A 26,125-nucleotide genomic window follows, 5' to 3' on the forward strand; every position below is an offset into this window, starting at 1 on the left:
GAGAGAGAGAGAGAGAGAGAGAGAGAGAGAGAGAGAGAGAGAGAGAGAGGATGAAACGCTGGTAGGTTTTGAAATCAACATGCGTTTCAGTGACGACCTGAAAGCGGATCGGAGCGTAACCGAGCGAACGAGATAACAGAGCGGCGATTAATCTCGTGCCCTATGAAGTCGATATTCGCTTTTACCACCTGCGAAAGAGCGACGAAAGCGAACGTACCGCGCCGGCTCACCCACGCTTGTAATTCGAAATTCCAGCTTCACGGTTCGATAATACGCGGCATGGCGCGACACCTTTGCTAAATAATCCGCGCCAAAACGAAAGCGACAATAAACGCTGCCACAACCGTGTGTGTTTGTTTTTGTGTGCATGTGCGGTTCTCTTTCTTTGCGTCGATATTTCCCGACACAGAACCTGGGAGTGAAGGTTATATCGTCATTTGGAAGCGGCTCTTCGCTCCCGCCTCACGTCACGAAACTCGCAATAAAATTTACGCGAACAAGAAATATCGCGCGACGATATATCGCTGGTAGGAAAATGTCAATTTTATTCGTGCTTTTTAGACGTGTCAACGTTAGCTTCCCGACAGATTTCTGTTTTCTTATTTCAACGTTCGAGCGATTAGCTCTCTCAAACGATTAACTCTTGCTTAAACAAACAGATCGATCGTTCGGGAAAGGGAGTGTATACCTGTTATTTAATTTACTACTTTACAAATTAAAGAAGCGTCGATATTGCGCGAAAACTATAGTTTTAAAGAAGCCAATTGTTTTAAATTACTAGAAAAAAATAAGAAAAAATGTTTTAAGAGAAAGTGTTTTATTTTAAAAATAAACTATAGTGCTTTATTTATTTATATGTGGCTTGCGCTGTTTATTTCTCTTGTATTTAACATTATCATTAATAAAAAGAAAAGTAAAACTTTAAGATCACAGATGGTGAAGCCAAAACATATAAGAATTAGAGTTTCAGATTTTAATAAATATCTTCACGATATAAAACACCCTTTGTAATAATGTTGTGATTACTATATAATCGATATAAAAAATTGCAATACAATACAAAATTGCAATACAATAATTAAAAAATATACAGGATACATATACAATCTGCTATCAGATTCTGTCTGTAAACTGTGTCGACAAGTTTATAACAGATCGCGGACACAGATAACTACGAATTTGTCGACAGGTCATGTTCAATCTGTCATCAGACTATTAACAGATTGCACTGGATTTATTTAAAAGTAACAATTCCCGGATCAAATCCTGTACATTCTTATTGTTTTACTCTTTAAATACGAATATTTAAACTTTCAATATGAAATATATACAGGGTCTCCGATAACTGATCGAGCAACCGCCGTGTACGGGTCAAAATAATCATAAAAGTAACATACCATTTTAAAATTTTCTCAATATTTATTCCGTAATTAATTAAAATGTATAAACGAATGAGCTCACGAGAAGCGGTAGGACAGGTAGGTGTGTAAAAGAAATGGCCTACTTCTTAGCAACGATGAGTAAACAGCTGATTTCGAGGCGGAGTAACAAACGACACGTATACGTTACTCCGCCTCGAAATCAGCTGTTTACTCATCGTTGCTAAGAGGTAGGCCATTTCTTTTACACACAGAGCCTGTCCTACCGTTTCTCGTGAGCTCATTCGTTTATACATTTTAATTAATTACGGAATAAATATTGAGAAAATTTTTAAATATAACTTTTATGATTATTTTGACCCGTTCTACCTGTACACGACGATTGCTCGGTCAATTACCGGACACTCTGTATATATATATATACATGTGTTCAATACTTGTATATATATTTTTGATGTTAAAAGTTTAAATATATGTATTTTTTTAAGATTAAAAAAATAGTACTTTTATCTTACCTTCAGTTAAATGCACGCAATTATCTTCTTTACAGAAAGAAGCAAATGTGACATGTCCTAATCAAACACGCATGAATTTTTCCAAACAATTTTTCTACCATTAGGAAAGAAACGGAAAAAATCAACGGAAAAATTGAAAAAAGCCGATTTTTTCCGTGTCTTCAAAGTTGCAGCGAAAACACAACGATACCTTCGTTCTCTCTCGCGATTAGCGAATTAACGAAACGCCGCGACAGAGTCGCTCGAAACGAGGCAATATCGATTGTCTTGAGCAGCGAGACGGGACGGCTAAAAAACTAAATTATTTATCGCTCAAATGACGTCGCGTACACGCACACGCGTGCTGCGTCGCGACTCATTCGAGGTCCCGCACGAGCTTTCGGGGCAAATCCCGACGGAGAACTCTCTCCGTGGGATCGTGGGCAACGAGCAGTGGGTCGCCAAAGTAAACGCGTAATTGCCAGTCGCGATTACAATTACGCCGGCGCGCCTGGGCACGCAGACGCTCGGAGCCCGCGAGACTTTATCTCAATCAATTATTAAGCGACAGTGATGAAGGACGCAATATCATTACGATGCGCGCTATCACGCGGAGCCGACTGCGGATAGCCACGCTTTCATTGCAAACGTCCGTGCTCGTCCTTGCGCTCTCGCAATTTTCAAATTGGCTTTCGTACCCGCCTAACTGTGCTACTTATATACGCTGCCGTATATTGAGCGAGTAATTAGTGCTCCCTTATTTGTTTATTTGCGAGTAACATGCCGCTCTCTAGAAGAAAAGAAAGTACAAGTGATCGTGTCTCAATTTATGAAAATTGCATCCCTTTTTTCTAATAAGTCAGTTCTCGTCACATTTATCCTAAACATGTGTTCTTACTCTAAATTTCATATATTATCAGTTACAACACAAATTTCGGATAAAAATTAAAAGTCATGATAAAAATCGAATGTCATGATCAAAGATCAAGTGTAAATTCTACAAATTGCAAATTTATAAAAAGATAGTAAAAGGAAAGAGAGAAAAGGTTCCTGATAGAAATTAAATGCAGCTTTCGAGCATTCACCAGACAGTCATGTTCGTTTTTGTCCCACAACTGAAGAGTAAAACTACTTAGAATCCCAATTAAGATCTAAGGTAAATGTAAAAAATATATTTAAGTAAATATATGTAAGGAAAGATTGAAAAGATTTACGTATATCACTTAAATTGTTTCAATAGAACACAAGATATGCAGAACGTTTGTAATTTTTGATTAAAGTGATGGAAGAATCGCATGCGTGCGGAATATGCGAATTTGAATATTTTTGTGACAGGATCACAGTGAAACAAATACAGAAAGTCGGAACAGTGGGATATTTCGAAAAGATCTCGGACATGATTTAAAATTAATAAAAGACAACAGATCAGAGCGATCAATATTACTTGTCATAATATTGCAGAGAAAGATAGCATCAGCAACTTGTTTTCGAACTTTTAAAAGTAGAGCATTAAGATTTAATATTACACGTGAATAGTCGCGGTCAAATCTATCCATAGGCAACCTGAGACAGAAACTGACTTTCTTTCGGGCGATCAAAAGGATTTGCAGCTAAAGGATATTCAGAGGAAACATAATTTTTATCGTGATATTTCTTCTTTAACAATCGTGAAAGGGACGATAAAAAGACCTTTGAAGTTTCATGTCACGAGAACTTAATCAAATACATGACAATCTATTGTTCATTACTGCCGATTCGTATCGACATTCCGATCAGCCATTCATTGGACATTATTGATTTATTCGTTCGCACAACCGAAATTTGATAGAATCTTTTTTAATTCTCTTTTCTCGGTGCTCCCTGCGTATTGGCAGAATATAAAATTATTTTCGTAGGAAAACTCGCGTCAATTCCCAGGAATAATTTCACGAAGAAGTAACAGCTGCTTGGTCAGATAAGACGTTGACGCGGAGTATTATTTGAAAATATCTCACGACGTCGTGAATGGTTGTCGAGGATGGTCAAGTACTGGGCGGCTTACCGAACGGTTCGCGATGTCGAGCAAATATTGGAAGGCGAGCCACATGACGATGGAGGAAGGGAGGAAGGGGGCGAAACTGTGCCTCGAACAATTGGAAACTAAACACAGCAATTCGCCTGGGTGAGTGCGATCGGACCTTTTTGCGCTCTGTATTTTCGCTGGAACTCCGCTCGATTCAGTTGCTTTAACAATGGAAGTCTAAAAGAACAAGAGGGGGGAGAGAAAGAGAGGCGCAAAAAAAGGACACAGCGCCTGCATTATATCACGCATCGAAAATCTCTTTTGCCTCCCGCCGTGTTCATTATTCCGGCTAAAAAATTCCACTCTCCCGACGAAGCAACGAGAGCAGTATCAGTCGGTCTCCATGATTACAGTCGTTTGTATTTACTCAACAAGTACAGCAAATCGTGCTGCGTTGCACCGCGAGCTTATTTTCACTAAATAATTGGTTTCTTCTTCTCGTATTTGATATCGTTAAACAATATATTTTCTTCGCATAAAGTAAAAATATCGACTCCACAAAATTTTGCAATAACAAACATAACAAACATGATTATAAATGTGATCGATTATAATCGTGATCAAAATTCCGCTTGAGATCTATTTATTTTGTTTACTTGCAAAAATATTATACTTACAGAAAACGACAATAAATGCTTAAAATTATCATAGCGCTTGGAAATTATCGTACATTTTGAAGGGGCAATATGCCAGATTGTTTATACTATTTACGCTCGCCTCATGTTATTTCAAAGGAATTTGAAAAATGTACATAAAAAATATTCGAGGACAATATTTTTAATCTGCATTAAAATTCACTCTCACTCTTGATTGAGGCCGTTAGAAGCGAGAAAATGCCCAAAATTATTGCAAAATACATTGAAATAAAAAAAATATGTTCATAAAATGACAAATTGCAATTGATTGGACACGTATGTAAAATAGTTTAAACACTTACTTTAACAATCAATACTGTAAAATTAACGCGACCTATCTTTTTAATCTCTTTTTTCACGATCCTATCACATTAATTTTACGATTATTTATTATTTGTTAGGACGAAAGGAAAACTATTTTACACAGAATGGTTCTATCAGTAATAATTATCATTTTATGCATATATCCTCATATTTTATTTTCTATCAAAAAACACATATTTGATTTTAACATATTTTAAAGTATTCACTTTGGAATTTTTAATTATATTATCTCACACGTTTGACATCATTATAATCAAAATGGCCGCGGCGAAGAAACAAAAGCCTTAAGTCTAGAAATTCCTAAGATAAACTCGAAGGATCAACAGAGAATCTTGAAATATAACATTGTACAGGTTATCATCTGTTGACACTACAAATGGTTAATTATTGCCACTTAGTTGAGGTTTGAGAAAAGAATGCTTATTTAAAAATTGTTTAAAAATTATTAAATTAATTAAATTATTTGAAATTCTTATTTAAAATCTTTTAAATTAATTAAATTAACTAAAATCATATCATTAAGTACCTCTCTCTCTTCTTATTAACTACTTCCTTCTCCCGCAAATCTTAATATAAAGGAAATATCTCAATATAGAGGTAATAAGTAACAATTTGTAGCATCAATATAGGGCAACAACCTGTGCACTGTTTTATCTCGAGATCTTCATTGATGCTCCAACTTCAATGGTATTTGTACAGGATTAATGTAGAATTAAAATTTATCCTCGAGATTCACGGGTAATTTAAAATACAAACGATAACAATCGTAGTTATGAATTATCACCGCGGATTTCCGGAATTGCAACTGTTTTGGAGCGATGTACTCATCTTGGAACTTTTCCATGCATATAGTACGCGCAATATAAACGTGATGAAAGGGTAAACTTTTTTACCACATATATTAAACATTATAGCTACAACCATAGCAATAGGATTTGGCGATTCTCCAAGCTTACGACTTCCGCTGGTCGAGTGTAGTTCCTTTCCGCATCTATAAGAATAGATTGCAACAAATGTCGCGGTCATAAAAGTAATTTAGCGATCTCTGTGATGGGAAACGTTTCTCTGGGAGAATTTTTCCCTGGGCAAAGTTTATACAATACGATCAAATATACTCAGAGAAGAAATACCTAAAAATTTATAAATATTTATTTCACGAGTACTAACAGTATATTTACTCTAAATCCTTTTATTCAAATAGAATAAATAATTTATTTCTTGAAAAACTAATGTTTTCTCCAGGTTTTAGGAAAATGTATATTTTTTTAATCTGAAAAATATTTTATATTAATACAAGTTTTACAGTAAATATACTGTTAGTGTGTGTGCCTATTAAATAAATATTTACTATTTCTTAGACATTTTTCTTAGAAAAAAAGAAAGGTTTTCCATTGAATTCCTATTTGATCTTAAAAGAGAGAGAAAGAGAGAGAGAGAGAGAGATGTGAAATCTAAAATAATTATAATTTAAAGTACAATTTTCTCTTAGACTTCTCTCTAAACTTCTTTTCTCTTTTTCCTCCCATAACTTTCTTTATAAGTTTCTTTTTGTTGTTATTAATCTTAGGTATGTTCTATTTTTTTTCTTTTAGTATTTTATGTTTTTATTTTTCTTTATATATTTTTTTTATTTTTTTCTCATATATCTGTGTAAGAACATATAATTAAATAAATTCATGTGATGAATTTATGTAGGACATATAATTTATTTAATATAATTAAATTAATTAATTAAATAATAAATATAAATATTTAATATAATTAAATAAAATATTCCCGTTTAATTAAATAAATAAATAAATTTCGCAAAGATATTTATAAATGAACCTAAATATTATCATGATATCCAATATGACTCATGCTAAGTAAAAATCAATCGTCATGATTCCTAAATAAGAAAAAGTAAAGTCAGCTTTCATCTCTCGTTACAGAAACGTACGGAAGCGTGACTTTCGACGACACGGCTCTGAGATATGGATTTTACGTCGCGCGATTTTTGCTCTAGTAAATTTTGAAGCGCTCCGAGATACAGGACGCTCCGTCGTTTCTTTTCGACATGGATGAAAAACGCGAAATTAGCGCGTTAACAAGTTATTCCCATGGCGGGATGATAACGACTCCGTTCTCGTTTCGATTTCTAATCGATCACGGATAAATGCATTACATGACGTCCATTAGCGAACTTTTCCGACCGCTCCCGTTTTGGGTTGGTCGTTTTGAAAACAGTATCACATTACGTGCATATGTTACGTTAAATATTGGCAAATAGACCACAATGCTGATATAATCCTAAATGAGGAGCGCAAAATTAATTTAATTTTAACGTCATGTAGATCGGTCGTGTATATCGATCGTTTTTCTTGATAGATTCAACCCTTCTTAAATTAAACTTATTTTGTATCATGTCGCATGTCACATGATCACATGGAGAAAATATTAAGAATATCACTTACCTAAATATGATTGCCATAATGAAATATTAATGTTAGTTCGCTCATGCATACAAAATGCTTGTAATAACTATCTGGAAGTGGCATACTAATTTTCTTTACTGCCTATCCATGTGTGTTGGAATAGTACTCTCAGTGCTGGTATGGTGCAACCTAACTATACAGATCTCTTAACCATAATATTTGTTCTGCAGATCATAACAGAGAGACAGCAATATTTTTTTAGTTGAGGCAACGATGCATACGAGGATATACTAACTGAACATTATACAGTATGTCCTCTAACTCGCGGAGAAGCCGCGGTATATAGGCAGATTAGGTCAAATTGAACAAAAACATTCTCTACTATTTTTCGAACAACCATATAAAATTTTAAATTATTAATCCAAGAAGGTTTGTGAATAATCACGCGCCATACGATAGATGAGCTGTAATGGCGACGTTTGTATACTTGTATATTAGGTCAAACTGAACAAAAAAATTTTCCACCATTTTTCAAATGACCATGTAGATGGTTAGTTATTAATTAAAAAATAAAATTCACAAATCTTCTTTGACTAATAACTTAGAATTTTATGTAATTGTTCGCAAAATGGTAGAGGAATTTTGTATTCAGTTTGATCTAATCTATTTGTACACTGCGGCTCTTTTGTGAATTAACGAATACCCTGTATATCATAAGAACTATAACCCTATATATCATGAGAACTGTATAGATGGGAATGTAACAATAGCAACTTTTAATGCGATATTTATTACATTTGAAATCATATAAATTTTCTCTTTAACTATAAAATATATAGATGTAGCAATTATACTGGTTCCTCCGTGCAAGTGACGTGATTCTAAAATATGCGATTTTCAATAAATTTTCCATGAGAAGATGGTTATTGATTCACGAGATAAGTGGGGAGTATCTATTTTCGTTTATGCCAGATTCGTTTAATAAATGCATAGTCTTCGCGAGTTTCTTGAAAGGATCGATATTCCGGGATATAACGAATACTCAATTTATATCCGCGACTATATTTGCTACTGCTGAAAAGAGGCATCATAGATACACACCGAGGCTCTTTCCTCCCTTCAATCTCGGTGCTGTTATTAATTATCGCGCGACTTTCGCGAGTTCCTCGCGCGGTGATTGTCTCGCGAAAGATTACTTGACGTTTTTAATATCTGGAAGAGAAACCTGGCATCCCGCGGCCTTGCACTTTGAGGAGTCCACATCGTACGCGTGCGCGCGCATTTCGTCGCTTTCACGTCATAAAAAGGAATAAATCGCAAAAGCGGTCTTGATATATTCATCGCGACCACCGTCAGCACCACCACCCGCTGGTCGCTTTGAACACAAAGAAACTTTCGCCGGATTAAATGTCGCACCGCTGCAATAGGCGGATAAGAGTGCATTTCTCAACGTCGATAGCGGCGAAATAATGAAAGTCTTGTTGATTGTATGCGCCACACAAGAAGCATTTATAATAAAACACCGCAGGACCTTGCGGTTGACATGGGGACTAGCAAAGAGAGCTAATTCTTTATCGAGGAAAATGCGGAACGCGGAGAACCGCGAACAGAAAGGGAGAGCAGGATATACAAGGTATCCTATTTTAATCTCACACCTGTAAAATATTTAAAAAACACAAAACATTATAGAGAGAATGTGTCAAAGAAAAGTTATAGGATTTTAAGCTCTGTCAAGATTAGCTTTAATATTTTTCAGTAGAATTATATTATTTTTCTAATACAAGTCAATTCCTCTAATCATTCTACGAAAAGATTAAAGTGAGGTCGTCGAAAAGTGAGTAGTTTCGAGAAATTTCTTATACTGAAAATTATCTGAATAAAATGTAAAATATCTCGAGAAGTATTCATTTCTGGATTATCTTAACTCAGTTCTTTTATACGCAGAATGTGACCAGAGGAATTGAAAAAAATGTCAGAAAAATCACATAAAAATTTCATTTAAAATAAAAATTAGTCTTAATATTTTTTTTCCCCTTGAAACCATACAATTCTCGTTTGATACATTTTTTATAATGCATCTTATTTTTTAGACATTTGAAGCATGCAATTTATCCTTTATCTGACAGACTGAAAAAAATTTAAGGAAAAATTTTTAGAATATTTAAATAAAATAAAATGATATAATAAAATAATATAATAATATAATGATATAATAAAATAATGTATTCTGAATACAGTTATATTGTTTTCAAAATATTATTTCGAAAGTAAATTTTCAACGATTTCAATTATCTGTCAAAATCGAAACGATCTGAGACACCGTCAAACAGAACAGGTAATCAGATGTTGTTCCAGCACAAAAGTGCTAAATAAATATATTCTGCATCTATTGTTCTTACATAAGAAATTAATGTTGCTTTCAGACAATATTGCCACATATGGGGCTAAAACGGGACATCCTGTATGTTACGATTCTATGTACTCTACTACTTTATCTACTCGTCAACCGCACAAGATACATTCATTTCCATTTACGCTATTTATACTTTAATACCGTCAAACATTGGCGAATCCGCGTAAAACCCATCGCACGCTGTTTCCGGGACTTTCACGAGTAGGCAGAATGAGATTAGCTTTTAGAGAGACTCCCATTTGAGGGAATATTACCATCGAATATATATGCGCGCGCGTCTTATATCGCTGCTGATATTCTGAGAGATTCGCTCATTTATCTGCATATATGCTAATATCTCGCTGGACAATTTTGGACCGCCACGCTGAGGATGTTGTATGTTATGTATTATTTTAGTGAGAATATATTATTTAGAGAATTTCAAGCATGGAAAATCGGGTTTTTCCTTTGATTGTCAGCATAAAAATGGGATCCTTATAGCTCTGTATACATGCTGTATATATGCTCTGTATACGTACGCAGCACGCAGATACACACATTCGCATATCAAGCGGCGTCTCGTTAACAAGCAGTGCTTCAAACTCTAGTGGATAGTATAGGTCTAATGATCATATAGAGAGGCTATTTGGATGTCTTCTTGTGTCTCCTAAATACAGACATATACGATTCTTTCGGAGGGGGAAGAGAACGAAGAAGAGTTTCGCTAAAGTATTATTTTATACGAAGCTTTTTTCAAGAAGGAAATAGAACACAGACGCGAGTAGACGACGACAATAACTGGTTATTATAAATTAGCTACACAAGTATCGGTCTCTATTACAATATTGATGACAGTTCTGTCTTAATCATAATCTGACACAATGGAATAATTTTCGACCGCATCTTTTAATTTTAAGATTATTTATATGCTAGTGTAATAAAGATTTTCTGTTTATGCACTAAAAAGAATTATGTTGGTGGAAGTTGGTAAAAATATGGGGTTTAAATATTGTTGAGCTACTTCAATTGTTTGCCATATAATAAAAGAGCAAAGTTGCTACGGGACTAGACCCGTTTTGACCCTAATGGGCCAGATTAAGGTGTTAAAGTGTAAAAAATATTTTTCGTTATATTTTGGTTCTTTATATTAGATATAATACATTAAAAAAAATTTCATGTAACTTATTCTTAACTAAATTATATGTGAAGCTTTCTATAGTGACAAACTTTTAATCACGAATAATAAAAAGTTTAGGTATAGCTAATCTTTGCAATAATTTCAACAAAATCTACATTATAATACATTAATGTCGCAAAAACTTGAGACTATTAGTGATTTTATTCGCCTCTTGACTAAAAAATGATGTATTTCCGCATAATTAATTCCTAAATAATTATATTTTTTAACAAATTTAAACATGCAATATTTTTTTTTTGAAGATTTAAATATTGACAAGAAAATCTTAGAATGTTAATTTTTTTTACTTATTTTTGGAAATAAACGAGTTTGGAAACGACCCCCTTAAGATGCTTAAAATATATGTAAAATATATGTGTCATGTGTTAATCGCAAAATTTTTCGCAAATTATTCAGTTCAATAGATTCTTTTACGGGTGATATTTCGAACATTTTGGCTTAAATTACTCACGATAATATCGCAATCCTATATATTCCTTCACAAGTAATTATTATATGCAACATTATTTGACTGCAAAATTGGTTACGGTGGCTCCTCTTTCAAAACGTAAGATATATGTAGATTTATGAACACAGAGATTCCAGAGTGTGTACTGAATAAATATTAAATCTCAGCGACGAAGAAGTTCGCTGACTTAAAGGATCAGATGTATATTTACCGAGTGAAACGTAAACACACATACACAGTACTTATATATACTTCACTTTTCGCTTACCCTTCTCGTGCATCCCAACAAAAATTGCTTTGCATATCTGTTTTTCGTCCACGAGGTGTGATGCACTCTTTCTTTTTCTGTCCTCCTCTCTCTCTTTTCTCCCTCTCTCTCTCTCTCTCTCTCTCTCTCTCTCTCTCTCTCTCTCTCTCTCTCTCTTTCTTTCTTTCTCTCTCTCTTCTTATGTCTTTCCGGCGGTCAGAACCATACACTGTAAAATAGATAGAAGTCCCAACTTGTCGTATCGAGATCTACAAGAAATCGTTTACAGTGCAAGCTTATTTATGGAATTCGCCTCTTGAGGAAATTATAAATTCGTTGAAATTACCTTTTTTTAAGCTAACATTTATGAAATTTTTCTTCAACATGGAGCGGTCACAACAATAACAATATGCATTAATAACTGCATTAGTAACTGCAACATTAATTTCTTTAATGACTCCCAGTAAGTTATCGTAAATATGAAAAACAGCAATTACCTTTATAAATGGTCTTCTTTTATACTTTGCTAAATCATATTATTTGTTTATTTTATTTCGTTCCTATTATTGACAGCTCTTTTAAGCGCCTACTTTACTTTAAAAAATTAAACTCATTTAATTGTTCATGTGATTCAAACTTTGTTTACAATATTAATATTTCGTGTTATATTATAGCGTTACCCATGCGTTTTTCTTTTTACATTTATATGAATCTAACCTGTACAATTTTTTTTCTACTGTTTTTTTTTTTTGTAATACAGACACAGGAATCACTTATTATGAAATACTGTAACTCCAGAAGGTGCGATTCTCAGAGAATTTAATAAACTCTACTCTCACTCACTTTCTCTCTTTCTTTTTACTACTTTGTCTTTTTATTCAAACACTGACGTTTCGCGGGAGTGCTTTATTCCTCTTTTTCGTGGCGCGCCAATGACGTAAATGCGAATAAAGCGCAAAGAAACGCAGGTGACTTCGTAGGGCGAATCAGCTTTAACCGCTTCAACAGCGATTCGCGCAGTGCACGCTGACATTCTCTTGCCGCGCCGTGACATAAGTCCGACGAAATCGTGATGTATGGCTCCTTCCTTCACCGCTTGCTCTCCATTTGCGTGGCCCGAGACAACCCGCCGCTGGATAATCGCGTCTTACACGTGTTCCGCTTGTCGGCTCCGGGAGACGACATATTTCAACGTGGTACATGTCGCGTTTCCCGGGGATACGCTCCATGTGAAACTTCCGATTAACGCTAAACGCCGGGGCTTCACCGCGCCGCGAACTTTCGAAGCTACATACACCCACGGACAACTCATAATTAGTCTCCACCAGCAGTGCTCAGGGACGCGAGAGTAGTGGTGGTGCGCGAAGAATTAACATTACCCGCGAGATCTCAAAATTTTATGAAAACTTTCCTCTCGTTATTATTTCTTTTTTTTTTTTGTTTATTTCTTCCCGTTCTTCCGTCTTTTAATTTCACTCGTGCACTTTATATTTTGTGCACATGTATTCATTTTTTACGGAGAAAGAGACACTGGTACCCTCCATCTAATTTAAAATAATTTTAAAATAATTTTAAATAATTTTAAAATAATTTCGACGAGGAAATACTTATAATGTGCCCCAGGCCTGTACTTCTTCTTAGGCAGGAGGAATTTCAGCAAAGTTCCGTTTTCCCGTCAAGCACACGCACCGTGGCTAAAATACGGCTATTCATTCCACTTTCTCCGTGCAAATTCTTCATTTTCGACACACGCACATGCACATATAATGCATGCTGAACGATAGAAGAATCTCAGGAGATTCAGCCAACTTGCAAGCGACTGCATTACGATCGCCGTTCTTTCAAAGTTAGAGGTGGCCTTCCTTTTTCCCTCAAATAAAATTGCAAGTAAATCAAAAAACATTCAAGTTTGCACGAAACACTAATGTTTTGCAAAAGTGACTTTATTCGACTTATACTAGCGTCGTGAACGGCGATAATGATTCACATGGGACACGTCAGCCGCGTTCCTCGAGAGCGAATTTGTCCTAATCGATCAGAACTCCGGAGAGTTCACTCACGCCGGATGCGCTCCCGTAGGAAAAGGACTTCCGATCGGCATCGCCAGCACACGAAGAAGCAAGAACGTATCTCTCTCTCTCTCTCTCCCTCTCTCTCTCTCTCTCTCTCTCTCTCTCTCTCTCTCTCTCCCTCTTTCGTTCTCGTTCTCGTTCCCTGCGCGACTAATGTATCGAGCGAGGTGCTTTTTTTTATCCTACTTGGAAGAACCGGTCGGCTGTCTATTTAAAGCGGCGGGACTTTATTGCGCATTCAAGGGGAAACGATACATTATCGAACAACCACCTAGCACGGATACCTTGGAGTCGCGCCATCGGTGGTCCGACGGTGCTCTCCACAAGCTACCGGATTTTTGGCAGACCGCCAACAACCCGGAAGGGACGATGTCGTGGCGTCGTCGGAAAAACCGGGGGGAGGATGTTTTCCCGCGCAAGCCGCATTATTCCCAGCCGCTGTACGTTAATAGAGAGCGTCGTTTACTCTTTAAAGGGTTTTTTCTATTACGGTAACTTGGCGCGTTATGAGAGAACGGTCTTTTAATTGGGGTCATAGGTGACGCTCTGAAAGAAAAAAGAAAACGCGGTCCAGATGGGAATTCTATTATTAGGCGCGGCTCTGCGCCGCTCATCCGCGAAAGAAATGTCACGGAAGTTTCATTTTGCTATCAAACGCACACGTAGCGCGCCTAAGATACGGCTGTGATCATTTCATTTTCTCTTTCTCTATTGAAAGTCTTTATTTATATACGATAGAAACACATGATAAAATTACTATCCCCCGTCTTACATTTGTTCAATCAATTCAATCAATCTCCCTTTTTAATAGAGATCTGCTTTAATACTATCTTTTTACTATCTTTTTAATACTATATTTTTCTACGACCTTTTATTTCTGATATTAATTATTACATGGCAAAAAATAATATGTAAAAAAAGATGATATTTTATTATATATATATATTTCTTTACATTAAATACAATACATAAAAAATGTTTTATGTAAATAGCTTATTTATTTCTGGCCATTATGCGTGACCAAAATTTCTGTAGCGTCAAACTCCAATCATGAACAAAAGAAAAGGTTCAGGTATAGCTAATGTCTGTAATATTATTATTAAAAAAATATATATGTATATTTGATAAACGTAGAAACTACTAATGATTTTATTTGTCTCTTGAAACGATATATTTTCGTATATTCAAATAATTATACTTTTCGCTGAATTAAAATGTATAATATTTTTTTCTTAAAGATTCAAAAGTATTTCTTAAACTCAGAAAAGTTACAAATTTTTACGTAAACTCATGTTTCAACGCGTTTTTCTTTATTCTTGCAATATAATGGAAAAACACTTCAACGAATAATTTTTATATATAATTCTGTTCTATAAACTTCAAAGTATATTTATAATGTTTCATAGATCTTTGTTAGCATTTATACGGAATTTAGATAAGCGAGAGCGAAAACGACTGCAGATATGTTGCCAGTATGCAGATTAAAGTATCCAAAACATGTGTGCCATATGAGAGTTAAATATTACCAATCAAACATTGTGTAATTTCGTCAAATCAAATAATCCTGAGATCCTGTGGAATAAGAAACACGTGATATAGTGTCTATATAGGAACGTAATAAGCTTGCAAAGAGATCACTTATCATCAAAACTGAGGGAGGAAATTGAATACTTCGGGAACACAAAGTGCGGAGAATCCAAGACCTTCTACACATACAGACAGCTCATACGATTGTGTCGTCGTTGGTATCTACCGATTATCTACCGATTCTTTGATCAATTCGGTTTCTTTAAGAGGAAACGACATTTTATCGTAGATTCGCGTTTCATAACGGAAACCACACCCTCTCCTGGATCCATTTTCACGAGGGGAAACTCTCGTAAAGTAATTTCGCGCGAGCGCTGCGTTTATCCGTCTATACGTTACACCGAAGCGAGTTGCCGCTACCCGCTTGCCCTTCTGAAAATTTCCAATGTAGTATCGGCAAGTATCTGCAAAGTTGTTCCCGATTTGTTGTCGATAGTAGCTCGACTTACGCTCCCTACAATCCACTCGAAACTGGTGAAACTTGCGACCGAGAGAGAGCAGGTCAGGGAGAGAGCAAGAGGTTAGAAGGCGGCTCGGCTTTTACACACAAGACCCTCCACTACCATCCCGTTTCCTTCCTTTATCTGAACGAAACGGAAGTGGAAGAGGACAGTTACATTCCCAGTAGCGATCGGAATCCGTGACCCCGATATTCCCGGTAAGATCGATCGGTCGACCGTCCCCATACGTTTGCGCTCCGCTTTATTTTATAGCGTGTCGCCAACTTTCAAGAGTCACCTCGGGGAGTGTTCTAGAACTGAACAGCGTCGCCTGAGACACAACATTAAAGCGCCCAGATTATATACAGGACCCAGTTGCTCTGAAAGTGGAGTGTCTATCTCGCAGATAAAGGTGCTGTGCGTCCCAGTTAGACGTAAACATTCTGAACCGGGTATCTCTCTCTGTGTATGTGTGTGTGTGTGTGTGTGTATATATATACGCAAACTTTGATAAATGATTTATCGATTTCCTGAGTCAGCACTAATCCACGTAAAATTATTTAAATGAGATTTCAAATAATCATAGAAAGTCATCTGCAAATAGTGGACACTGCAAAAAAAATTGGTCGGAACGAATCGAGTGGAATAAACTCATTTTCTAGGTTGTAAATGGCGAGCTAATCGCCTTCAGCATAATTTCTTTCAGCATAATTTTAATGTTCTTGTAATCTTTTATTTGTGTTAAACGAATTAAATATTAAGCAAGATTAATTAATCATAACGTTGGGTTGACTATCCTGCAAAGTAATAATAAGCGAATAAGTTGTCAGATGTAGTAACAAGTTAGAAGTTTAATTCAACTTTCCACCAAGCTGAATACATCGTCAGAGAGAATAATGTAATATTTCATTACATTATTTATTTTTCCTTTAAGTGTCATAGTGTTGTAGGTTTAAACAGTGTCTATCTGGTTTATTATTTAGGAAAATTTCACGATCCTAACTTAATAATCAAAAAACATAATAGCTGACAATAAAAGCGTCAGTAGTCAGAAAACTCCAATAAAGTAGGATCTGTACAGTCATTATTAGAGAGAAAGGGAGAATATCAGTATATTTTCTTTCAGCTTATATAACCAAGAAAAGAACTTTATAATTATATATATTCCTTATCACACATACATATCCCTTTGTTCCTTATTTCTGCCTATGTATGTACTATGTAGTTACTAATAGCCCTATATTTCCCTGCCTTTCTCTAATTGACTTTAGAATATTATCCTCATTAACTAAATGCTCTTGTATCTCCTTTCACAATCTTCTTAACTTTCACCTAACCTTTACACTATCTATATCTTCTTCCTATCTATTATCTAATTACACTTTCCTATTTTACTCAACGGACACCATATCGTCTTTTCACACACAATACTTCAAACTTTGTCCTTCCCTTTAGCTATACACATTTGTTCCTTTATCTTTTCTCTTTCTATCCTTTCTATTTCTTCATTGTTCTCTTTATTTCCTTTTCACCCTCTTTTTTCTCAATTTTCTTTCATATCTTGTTAATTTTATTATTCCACTCTATAGTCCCTACTACTCTATAGTTCCTAACTCCATGAAGTGATTCCTTTGTCTTTTTCTTCACTTCCTATACGTCTTTTTACATCGCCAAGAACGAGTTTTTCATATCCTATAGCCTTTCTCTGATTCTTTGCAGTTCAATCTTCTTACTTGCACAGCACTTGTCCGACCAATCTATTCTTCTTCTGTATACCTTTATTTTGCTTTCTGATCTCATCTGAAATGACCAGACTTTTCCTCTTTATTTCTTGTATCCTCTTCTTTCTCCATCCCTTGTGTATTTGTCTTCTATTATCTGTTATACATTTCCTTTACCGATAATTTCAGTAGAATTACCCATATGCAATTAACCCAATGCAGTTAAATCAACTTTTTTCGCAATTGAAAAAAATATTTATAATGTCCATATACTGAGATAAAAATACTTGAATATTTATTTATGCAAACTTTATTTCTGTGAATAAACTGTCGAACAAATAAATTTTTAAGTATTTTTTATTTCTCAATGTATAACTACACTTCAGTTCTATTAACCTTTTTTCTTCTAATTAAATTTGAACTTTTACTAATTAAATTTTTGCGTTGAATTCCTACAGATACTTCCGACATGACTTTCGCATTTAATTCCTTTAGACAGTCGAACTGACTTTTTATTCGATTCAATTGTAGTTGACGCAATCAAATTTGCTTAACCCAGAAACTTGGTTCGTCTTATCCAATCAAGTACACGAAATTTCTTTTCTTATATTACACACACTCGTCCAGAACGAGAAATAATAATAAACTAACATAGGTTACTTCTGCTCAAACATATTGAAATTCGATCCGCAAAAAATAATGATATAAACTAAACGATATGCAACTTGGTTACGACGTTGATTGAATGCCGCGTTAGACTGGAAAAGTTTTCAAATCCTTGGTGCGCGGACAAGTTGCTCCGATTGGACTCCGATTCGGTCATTCAAATGCAATGTTACTCTCTATAGCGTATCTAGCGAATGGATTCGTGGTTACTTTTCCTGACGGCTAATCTTCTTAGGTAGAATCGGGGTGCGAGCGGAAAAGAGGCTTACATACGACAAAGTGTAAAGAGAAAAGAAGGGTAGGAGAGAGACAGGATAAGAGAAACAAGAGATGAGTAAGAAAGAGAGAGAGAGAGAGAGAACACGGTGACCTAAATTAAAAATTTAAATATCTCCATGCAATCTGCATGTGATGCGAAACGAACGATACGAGACGCGGTTTAAGGATCATCCTAGTATTTTAAACAGAAATCAGAAAAAGTATCGGGAATGACTCTACATTCGCTTAAGTAATCAAGCATTATTATCAATTAATTGTATAAGAAGAATGGCATTTCTCTCAATGCTGAAGAGTTTGCGACCAGGCAGATCGCAATTGAATTCAGACTGAAATGTGATTGCGTTTTCTCTCGTATAATGCATATCTCAAGACGCTTCCAGAGAAATGCCTTTCCTCCAAGTAACGAAATTCGTACGAGCGGTAATTAAGCAGTGAAATATCGTCGGGACTACTTAGCTACCTTTGTAACACTAAATCAACCAAATCTAACTTTCAACGGTGCTACGTATATATCTTAGTTGCGCGGACAAAGGTTCGTATTCACATCGTAAATTCAACGTTAAATCTCTTTCACGGCTCGGAGATAGCATTGTACGCGATTTCCATATGACATAAATAAAACCTGGAGAATCAGGCAGCCGCATGCTGCTCCGAATTTAAGATATGAATACAGACCTAACAAAATTGCCAATCTAATCCTTTCTTTATTACGTATCTTTATTAAAATCTCCCGTGCGGGAATTCGACTACGTTCTACGAAAAGATTATATTTAGATCAGTTTCCTCCGCAACGATGACGCGCCGTATACGTGCACATATTTATTTTATCTTACATAACATTTGCGCTTTGTGCACAACGAGAAATAATCAACAAAATTTACTTTTTTCAGAATATTCAAATGATATCGAAATAAAACTTTGCCTCAAAGATACTTGATATAAACTTGAACAGTTATCACGAATCTAAAAACTTAGAAGTCTTTGTGAAACACTTTGTGTTTTTTTAACTCATTGTTGATCGGCTGTTCTCAGCGTTGTCAAATGCTTCGCATTTTTTTATATAAAACGCAGACATTCAAATAAAAATATGATCTAGTGATCTAGTTGCAAATAATATATTTTATCAAACTTAATATAAAGTGTATTGAAATATTTTGATATCTTTTTAAAAGTATGATAAGCCTTTAAAGATCGAGTAATAAAGTTGTTAAATTTGCCACCTACCTATTTAGGTAATATTGCCTTTTTGTTACATAACAAGCAATTGAAAATGGCTTAACAATGTTTAAAGCTCATATTTCCATCAGCTATAACCCTTTTTAGCACACGAATCGGAAGTTCTTGTTCTACTGGTTTGTGGTTAATTCAAAATTAAATGTCGAGTGATGTCGGATGAAAGGAATTCCGAAGGAAAGAAAGTGCGTGTCAGATTGGCGTAAGAAAAAATCAATTTCTGAGATGTGATCATCTGAATCTATGGATAAGGTCGATAAGCGAATTACGCGGACACGGTAATACCACATCGTGTACGCGCTCTTGCGCGACTATTAACGCATCTTGCGACGCCGCTCCGATAACAAGGTTGGACGCGTCCTATGGAGGTCAGCATTTTGCAAGAAGGAAGAAAGAAGGTGAAAATAAATGAGAAAAGGGAAAAGAAGCGTCGTCGCTTTGCATTATGCTAACAACAAGCAGGAACAGCGACCTCGTTTTTTTTCTTTCTTTTCTGAATCGCGCACTCGCAAGATCCGACTCGTTGTTCGCGCATGTATCCGCCGATGCACCCCGACGATCCTCCTGTGGAGTGCGACGTCGCCTCGCGATCCTCGGGCACGATGCTCGCGCACGGCAAAATAATTGACTTTTCGACCGGCTTCCCCGACCGACGCCGGAGAAAAGCCATTACCGGAACGATTCGATTTCCATGGGCCGATAAGTTGATATTGATCTGCGGCCTCGCTATACCGGCTCTTCCGTCGATATCTTTCCGGATTAACGCGATTCAATCCCGTCGCGGTTCCCTGCGGAACACAAGCCACTGTGTTGTAACGCTGAAGAGAGCTCGTTCTTTCCGCGATCTTCTTGTTGCTACAAGCGACGCGGATTGGGTCGACCAAGCTGGTGTGGTGTCTTATCGGTCCCGCGGACCGGCTGCACGAACAATTGTTCCAATGTCCTCCGCCCGTGGCGAAAAATGAGGGAAAAAGACAAAATCGAGCGTGTATTTCTGTCTTTTTTTTAATATTGTGTTGGGCGGATAGAAGAAGATTCTATACTTACGTGAGAAGACTTGTATTAATATAAAGTATTTTTCAAATAAGAAAATGTACATTTTTCTAAAACCTTAGCTTTTCGCGAAAATAATTTATTTTATTTAAATAAAAGGATTTATATTTAAATATTTTTTATTAGTACCTAGGATAAATATTTTTTATCTCTTAAATATTTTCTCTCTTTGTAAAATAAATAAATAAATAAATATATATATATATATATATATTTATTTATTTATTTCATATATATAATTTTATACACAACTAATGAGAAAATATTGTTTTCATATAATAGCATAAAATATTATTTAGTAGTATTGATTTTATAACAATATTGACAAATTTTTATGCAATTTAATGTTGTAAATTTAATGTTTTTAATGTTGTAAGTTAAAACAAATTTACACAAGTCAACTTCGATGAATTTATCAGTAATTTTAATCGAACAATAGAAAGCCTAGTGCTATTACTTAATTTTGATACCCACATAATCGTTCCCACGATACAGCCAGTAGTATAAGTCAACGATTCGACCATCCCTCAGAGTTCTACACACCCTATGTTTTAGAAGAAAAGCTCAAGTGATTATAGCGCTGCAGCCTACACACTCGCGCAATCGATACTTAAATATAACGAAGTATATTTTAATACGCTTTCTCAGATATCCAGTCACGCGTAACATAGAAAAGGCCAATAAAAGCTACTATAGATCTTGATGCAAAACTTAAACTTTAATTTTTGAGAGAATGATAATCTCTAATAGTATCTCAAACGCTCCGAAGGTTACTCTTCGACTTACTCTCAGACTTACTCTTCGCGAAGAATCCACCCTCCACGTTTAGAATCGGCTGTATAATCTCGATTACTTTTGTAATTCCCCCTGCGCCCTCTTTTGACCTTTTTACTCATCTTAATTCGATTGAATGATTTTTTTACTCATACTTAATATTTTTACTCATACTTAATATAATTTGAATACAACATTGTACTTGAACTAATTTCAACATATATTATTTTTAATAAATCAAAAGATACACCATTTGATTCTTAAGTACACATAGAAGAATTTTACTGCTTAGAAAAGCGATTACTCGGTTTATATTTCTTCGTTCAAGTAATAGTTATCTTCAACAACGAATATTTTCTTGATTAATAGTCAAATATATCTGTCATACATTTTAGGAAAGCTCATTCTCATATGCTTAAGAAAAAAATTTACTCTTTTTACAAGAATATTAGAAAACGTTATCAAAGGAAAAGTTAATGCGACTCTATATAGCAAGTAAACCGAATTTTTGCTTTAATTTAATATGATTGAAATGTTGTGAACAGGGAAAGCAACAAACTTACTATTATTCAGAATGTATTTTGAGTAAATTCGATGCTTATGATGAACTTGTGATGGCTTCGCGGATATATAAATTAACAAAGTAACGTTTACGTGAATGCAGTATATATTTTTCTATGCATAAAATTCACAAGACCAACAGGTTTGACATCACGAGCACTTCCACGAAGCGGGACTGCATTAACGATGAAAAGCAGACTAGCTTCCGTAGCTTGAAAAATGCGTATTGTGTTACGGGAATAACAGCTGGAAGGGTCGGAAACAATGTTCCCCGTTATGACGCGGTGAATACGGCTCGTCGCCGATTGCGCGTCTCACAAGGCATCCTGTATTGTGCTCGCCCTTGCGAGTTAATGGTAACCGCGATCTTCGTCATTGTCGTTCATAATTCATCCATCCAGACGCTTATCGCTGGGTTTATCTCTCGTTGCAGGAAGCTGCTTCAAGCAACGGTAAGGGCCAATCGTACGGGCCATTTCATGTGGGTGGGTAGCGATTCGTGGGGCGCCAAAGTTCACCCAGTCCGTGATCAGGAGTTCGCGGCGGAGGGTGCCATCACCATTCTACCCTATCGGAACGCCCTTCAAGGTAAAGGAGCCCGCTACGCTCGTAGCTCGATCTCTCGTTGTAATCGAATTAATTGAGGAAGTGTTTGCTCTACGACCCGCGAATTAGGGGCGAACAAAGAAACGAGAGCTAAAATCAATAATCCTGGCAACGAGTGAGCCAATCGAGGGGCATACAAATGTGACGGGGAGCCGATTAATAGTAAAATTAATACGAACAACTCGAACAGTTGTCGAAATAAGCGAAGCGTATGTAGAACAATTCTATAAAAAAACAAAAATCTGCCTGTAAGAGAAATATATGAAATGTCGGGCTATTTTTGTGTATTTTTTTGTATTTTTGGTCTATTGAATATGAAGCTTAAAATTGCCCAAATATTGTGGTTATTTTCACAAATATTGTAAAGACGCAGTTTTTTTACAGAAAAATCTTGTTTTTCAGACATTATTTAATGCAAATCCTTTTTATGACAATTGTGAATCAAAGAAATCTTTATATTAATTTTATATTTATTATTTTATTGAAATTTTTTAATTTAACAAACAATTCTTGATCGCCTGACCTATTCTCGCATCTCCATGAATCGTAATGCAACATATTCGAATTCAGCATGCTCAAAAATATAAAGATACATACATACATACATACATACATTTCCCTTACGAGAAAATTTTCGGCTTTTTCGTAGTGTTGTTCTTTTAACACGGCTTTTTTCCTTAAGAAAATACTAAAAACTTTGCCGACAAAATACTGACATTTTTCTGCAAAATTTACGTTATATTAGTTGTACAGAATTACAAATTCGTTTACGTAATAAAAGTGCGTTTACGTAATAAAAATTAATTGGAGCATTCAACATGTAATGAAAATAAAAAAAATTTTTTAATATAAAATTGTATATAAAGATATAAAAATAAAATAAAACTATAAAAATTTTAAATATAAAAATTTAAATATGAAATTTCAAGTTATCAATTATTAGCCTAATATTAGCGTAATATTTGCCTAATCTAAAAGTTCCGCAACTTTGTCCAAAAGTGTGAATACTCCAAACAGAAAAAATTTTAAGAACATTGCTGCCTTCGCATCTGAATTCAAAAGCTTAAAAATATTCGAAAAATTTGCAGGAAAATGTCTACACATGCATGATTAGGTTTTTCGCTGAATATGGTAAAACAAAGCAACACACATTTACGTAAGTTTTGCATGTTATAAAAAAAAGGATAGCGTGATTGTAACGATCGTCTCTGCGTTATCGACATTTCCAGCCACATGTGAGGATTTTCTGCCAGTCGATGCGTGACATGTGCTTGCGTACGTGGGTAGAGCAATTTTTAATATATCCTATGCGCGTCACGCGTGATTCATTTTACCGCGGAGGATCGCGTGACACGCGCTTCTTTGTAAATTTGCTAAATAAGAGACGCGCGCACAATGATGCGGCTGATTTTCCTCGGAAAGGCCGGATCCCTTCCATTCTGACGGGAGAGACATGTGCTGTCGGGATATCCGTGCCCGAGTCCGTGTCGTGAAGACAGCAGATGCCAATACAAAAGCGAACATGAGCCTTCATCAGAGGTCGGCGCGCATGAAAAATGTATTATACGCGGAAAGAGCTTTCACCGTGCCGGGGCGTCATTATATAACGCGCGCGGGGTGTTTGCTCGACGAGCATGGCCATTTTACCGCGGAAAACCTTCAAACGAAACTTGCCTAATATCCTTATAAAAAAAAAGAAAGGGAACGCCTTTGTTTCGTTGCAGCTTTAACGCTTTCCTTTCGCGTCTTCGTTTTTTAGCGCAGAATTGCTGTTCCACTTGTGACGCGTTAAAGAGCGAACCTTCTTCTTCTTCCTCCTCTTTTTCTCTTCACTTCCAAGCCCCTTTTGTCAAGGAATTTTTCATTTAGGGCATTTGAAATAAATTTTGTGTGGCCAAATGAGTCTCGCAGAATGTCCGCAGTTTCGCGATGAAACACATTGTTGAGAACTGCTTTTGCACAAATGTCCCAGCTTGCATTCAATTTACGGCGCGCTTACTTCGAGCAGAGTGATATTTCGAGCCGAAGTTATCGCGATTTGCGCGCTGAAACATAGTTGTCACGATGCATTTCGATATTGTCAGAGAAAACAAGATGTTTCTCACGGGGACACGCTCCTTTTCTGTTATTCTTCGTTATTAGTTTGTTGAGATTGTTATTAGTTTGTTAATTGAGAAGCATAATTACTCGAGAGAGAAGGGCCGCGCGCCATACGAATTCGAAACTGGACGCGAAATTTCGGGAGGAAGAGCCGCGCGAGCTCTGGTTCGCTTAATCCGCTCGTGTACTTTGCGCGGTTCCCTCCTAAATCGTATAATTCCGTTAACTCTCCCTAATTCTTTAACTTGTCGGATGCGTTTTACCGGGTCACAATTGAATTTCCTCGTCACCGGGGTCGCTTACAACTCGACAACTTCGTTGGCGAAGTAACGATACCGCCGCCCAACTTCGACGCGACGTTCATTAATCTCGCGCGACAAGCGAGTAATATTTTCCGTCGCTGAATCGCGTCGCATCATCGTCGGAACTCGTCGTAGAATTAACATTCGTGGAGCGAAAAAGCGACGCGGGGCTACTTCCGCCACGGCGCCAGTAATTAACGCGACGGAGTGTCGAACCCTCGTTAGCTGGGACGCAGAATTACCAGAAATTACGGCCCATCGAAAAAGATGAGGACCGTCTCGCCCGGGATGTCCATTAATTCCGTGAACTGTCCAACTCGAGAGAGCGACGGTATCGAGGCACGACGCGATGATTGTTCTCCGATCGTCATTAGACGCTTCTACTCCCTCATTTATCCAGAGTAATGCGCTGGTCTACCTACATTCCCATTTAATGCATCCGCTGGATGGATTTTTCGTCTTATTTCAATTTTATTTGACGACTAAGCAAATTTTATTCTATAAGTGAATATTCCTGTTGCATAAGTGAATGTAATTATGTTCCAATTTGTGACAATTGCATTCGTTTCTCTTAATGAATTAGTTGATACGCGGACCCATATTTGTCCTAAATAAGTGTTTTCATTCTGAATTTTATTATCAGTTATAACAAACTTCGAACACGAAATTAAAAGTCATAGTAAACATAATTTTACGAGCATTCTGCTGAAGTACAGTCCGAACAGTTATTTGCAAATATCTTAAAACTTGACAGTTAATATCACATGTTCATTTGTTAGATCTTTGCAGCTATTTTCTAACTTCAACCGATTGAAATAATTATGTTAAAGTTGAGAGCAGATTATAGAATATTTTATAAGCAGAGAAAATAATAAAAAAAATATTTTTGTGATTCATTCGTATATATCACTAATTAATAGTAGATTTTTTATTTGTCGGAAACTTACTTTGCTACTACTAAATCTCAGTTTTTTTTGTTTTTTAACTAATATTATCCTAATTTTAATGAAATTCAAGGAAAAATATTTATGTTCTAAAAGGACGATTTTCTTATCTTGAACGATGAAACCATCCTTACTCAGCAAAAATAAGAAAATAGAAAAATTAAAAAATTAATTTTAACAAGAATCATCTCTTG

At 35.8% G+C, this 26,125-nt stretch overlaps 1 protein-coding gene across 7 annotated transcripts in view; it reads left to right on the top strand.

Moving 5' to 3' along the window:
* The window catches only part of LOC116841187 (metabotropic glutamate receptor 8-like), a 232,768-nt gene that overhangs the window by 150,559 nt on the left and 56,084 nt on the right, over positions 1–26,125 (top strand). For all 7 annotated transcript variants that reach the window (XR_004377516.1, XM_032808828.1, XM_032808827.1 and 4 more), the window contains exon 7: positions 22,413–22,567. Coding sequence is in view for 6 of the 7 variants with exons in the window: in XM_032808828.1 (XP_032664719.1) it covers positions 22,413–22,567 (155 nt within the window). In the remaining variant the exon portion in view is untranslated. The remainder of the gene's footprint in view (positions 1–22,412; positions 22,568–26,125) is intronic.

The sequence above is a fragment of the Odontomachus brunneus genome, unplaced genomic scaffold (assembly GCF_010583005.1).
Source record: "Odontomachus brunneus isolate Ranch 3 - 2012 unplaced genomic scaffold, Obru_v1 Obru_scaffold_014, whole genome shotgun sequence".
Lineage (NCBI taxonomy): Eukaryota > Metazoa > Arthropoda > Insecta > Hymenoptera > Formicidae > Odontomachus > Odontomachus brunneus.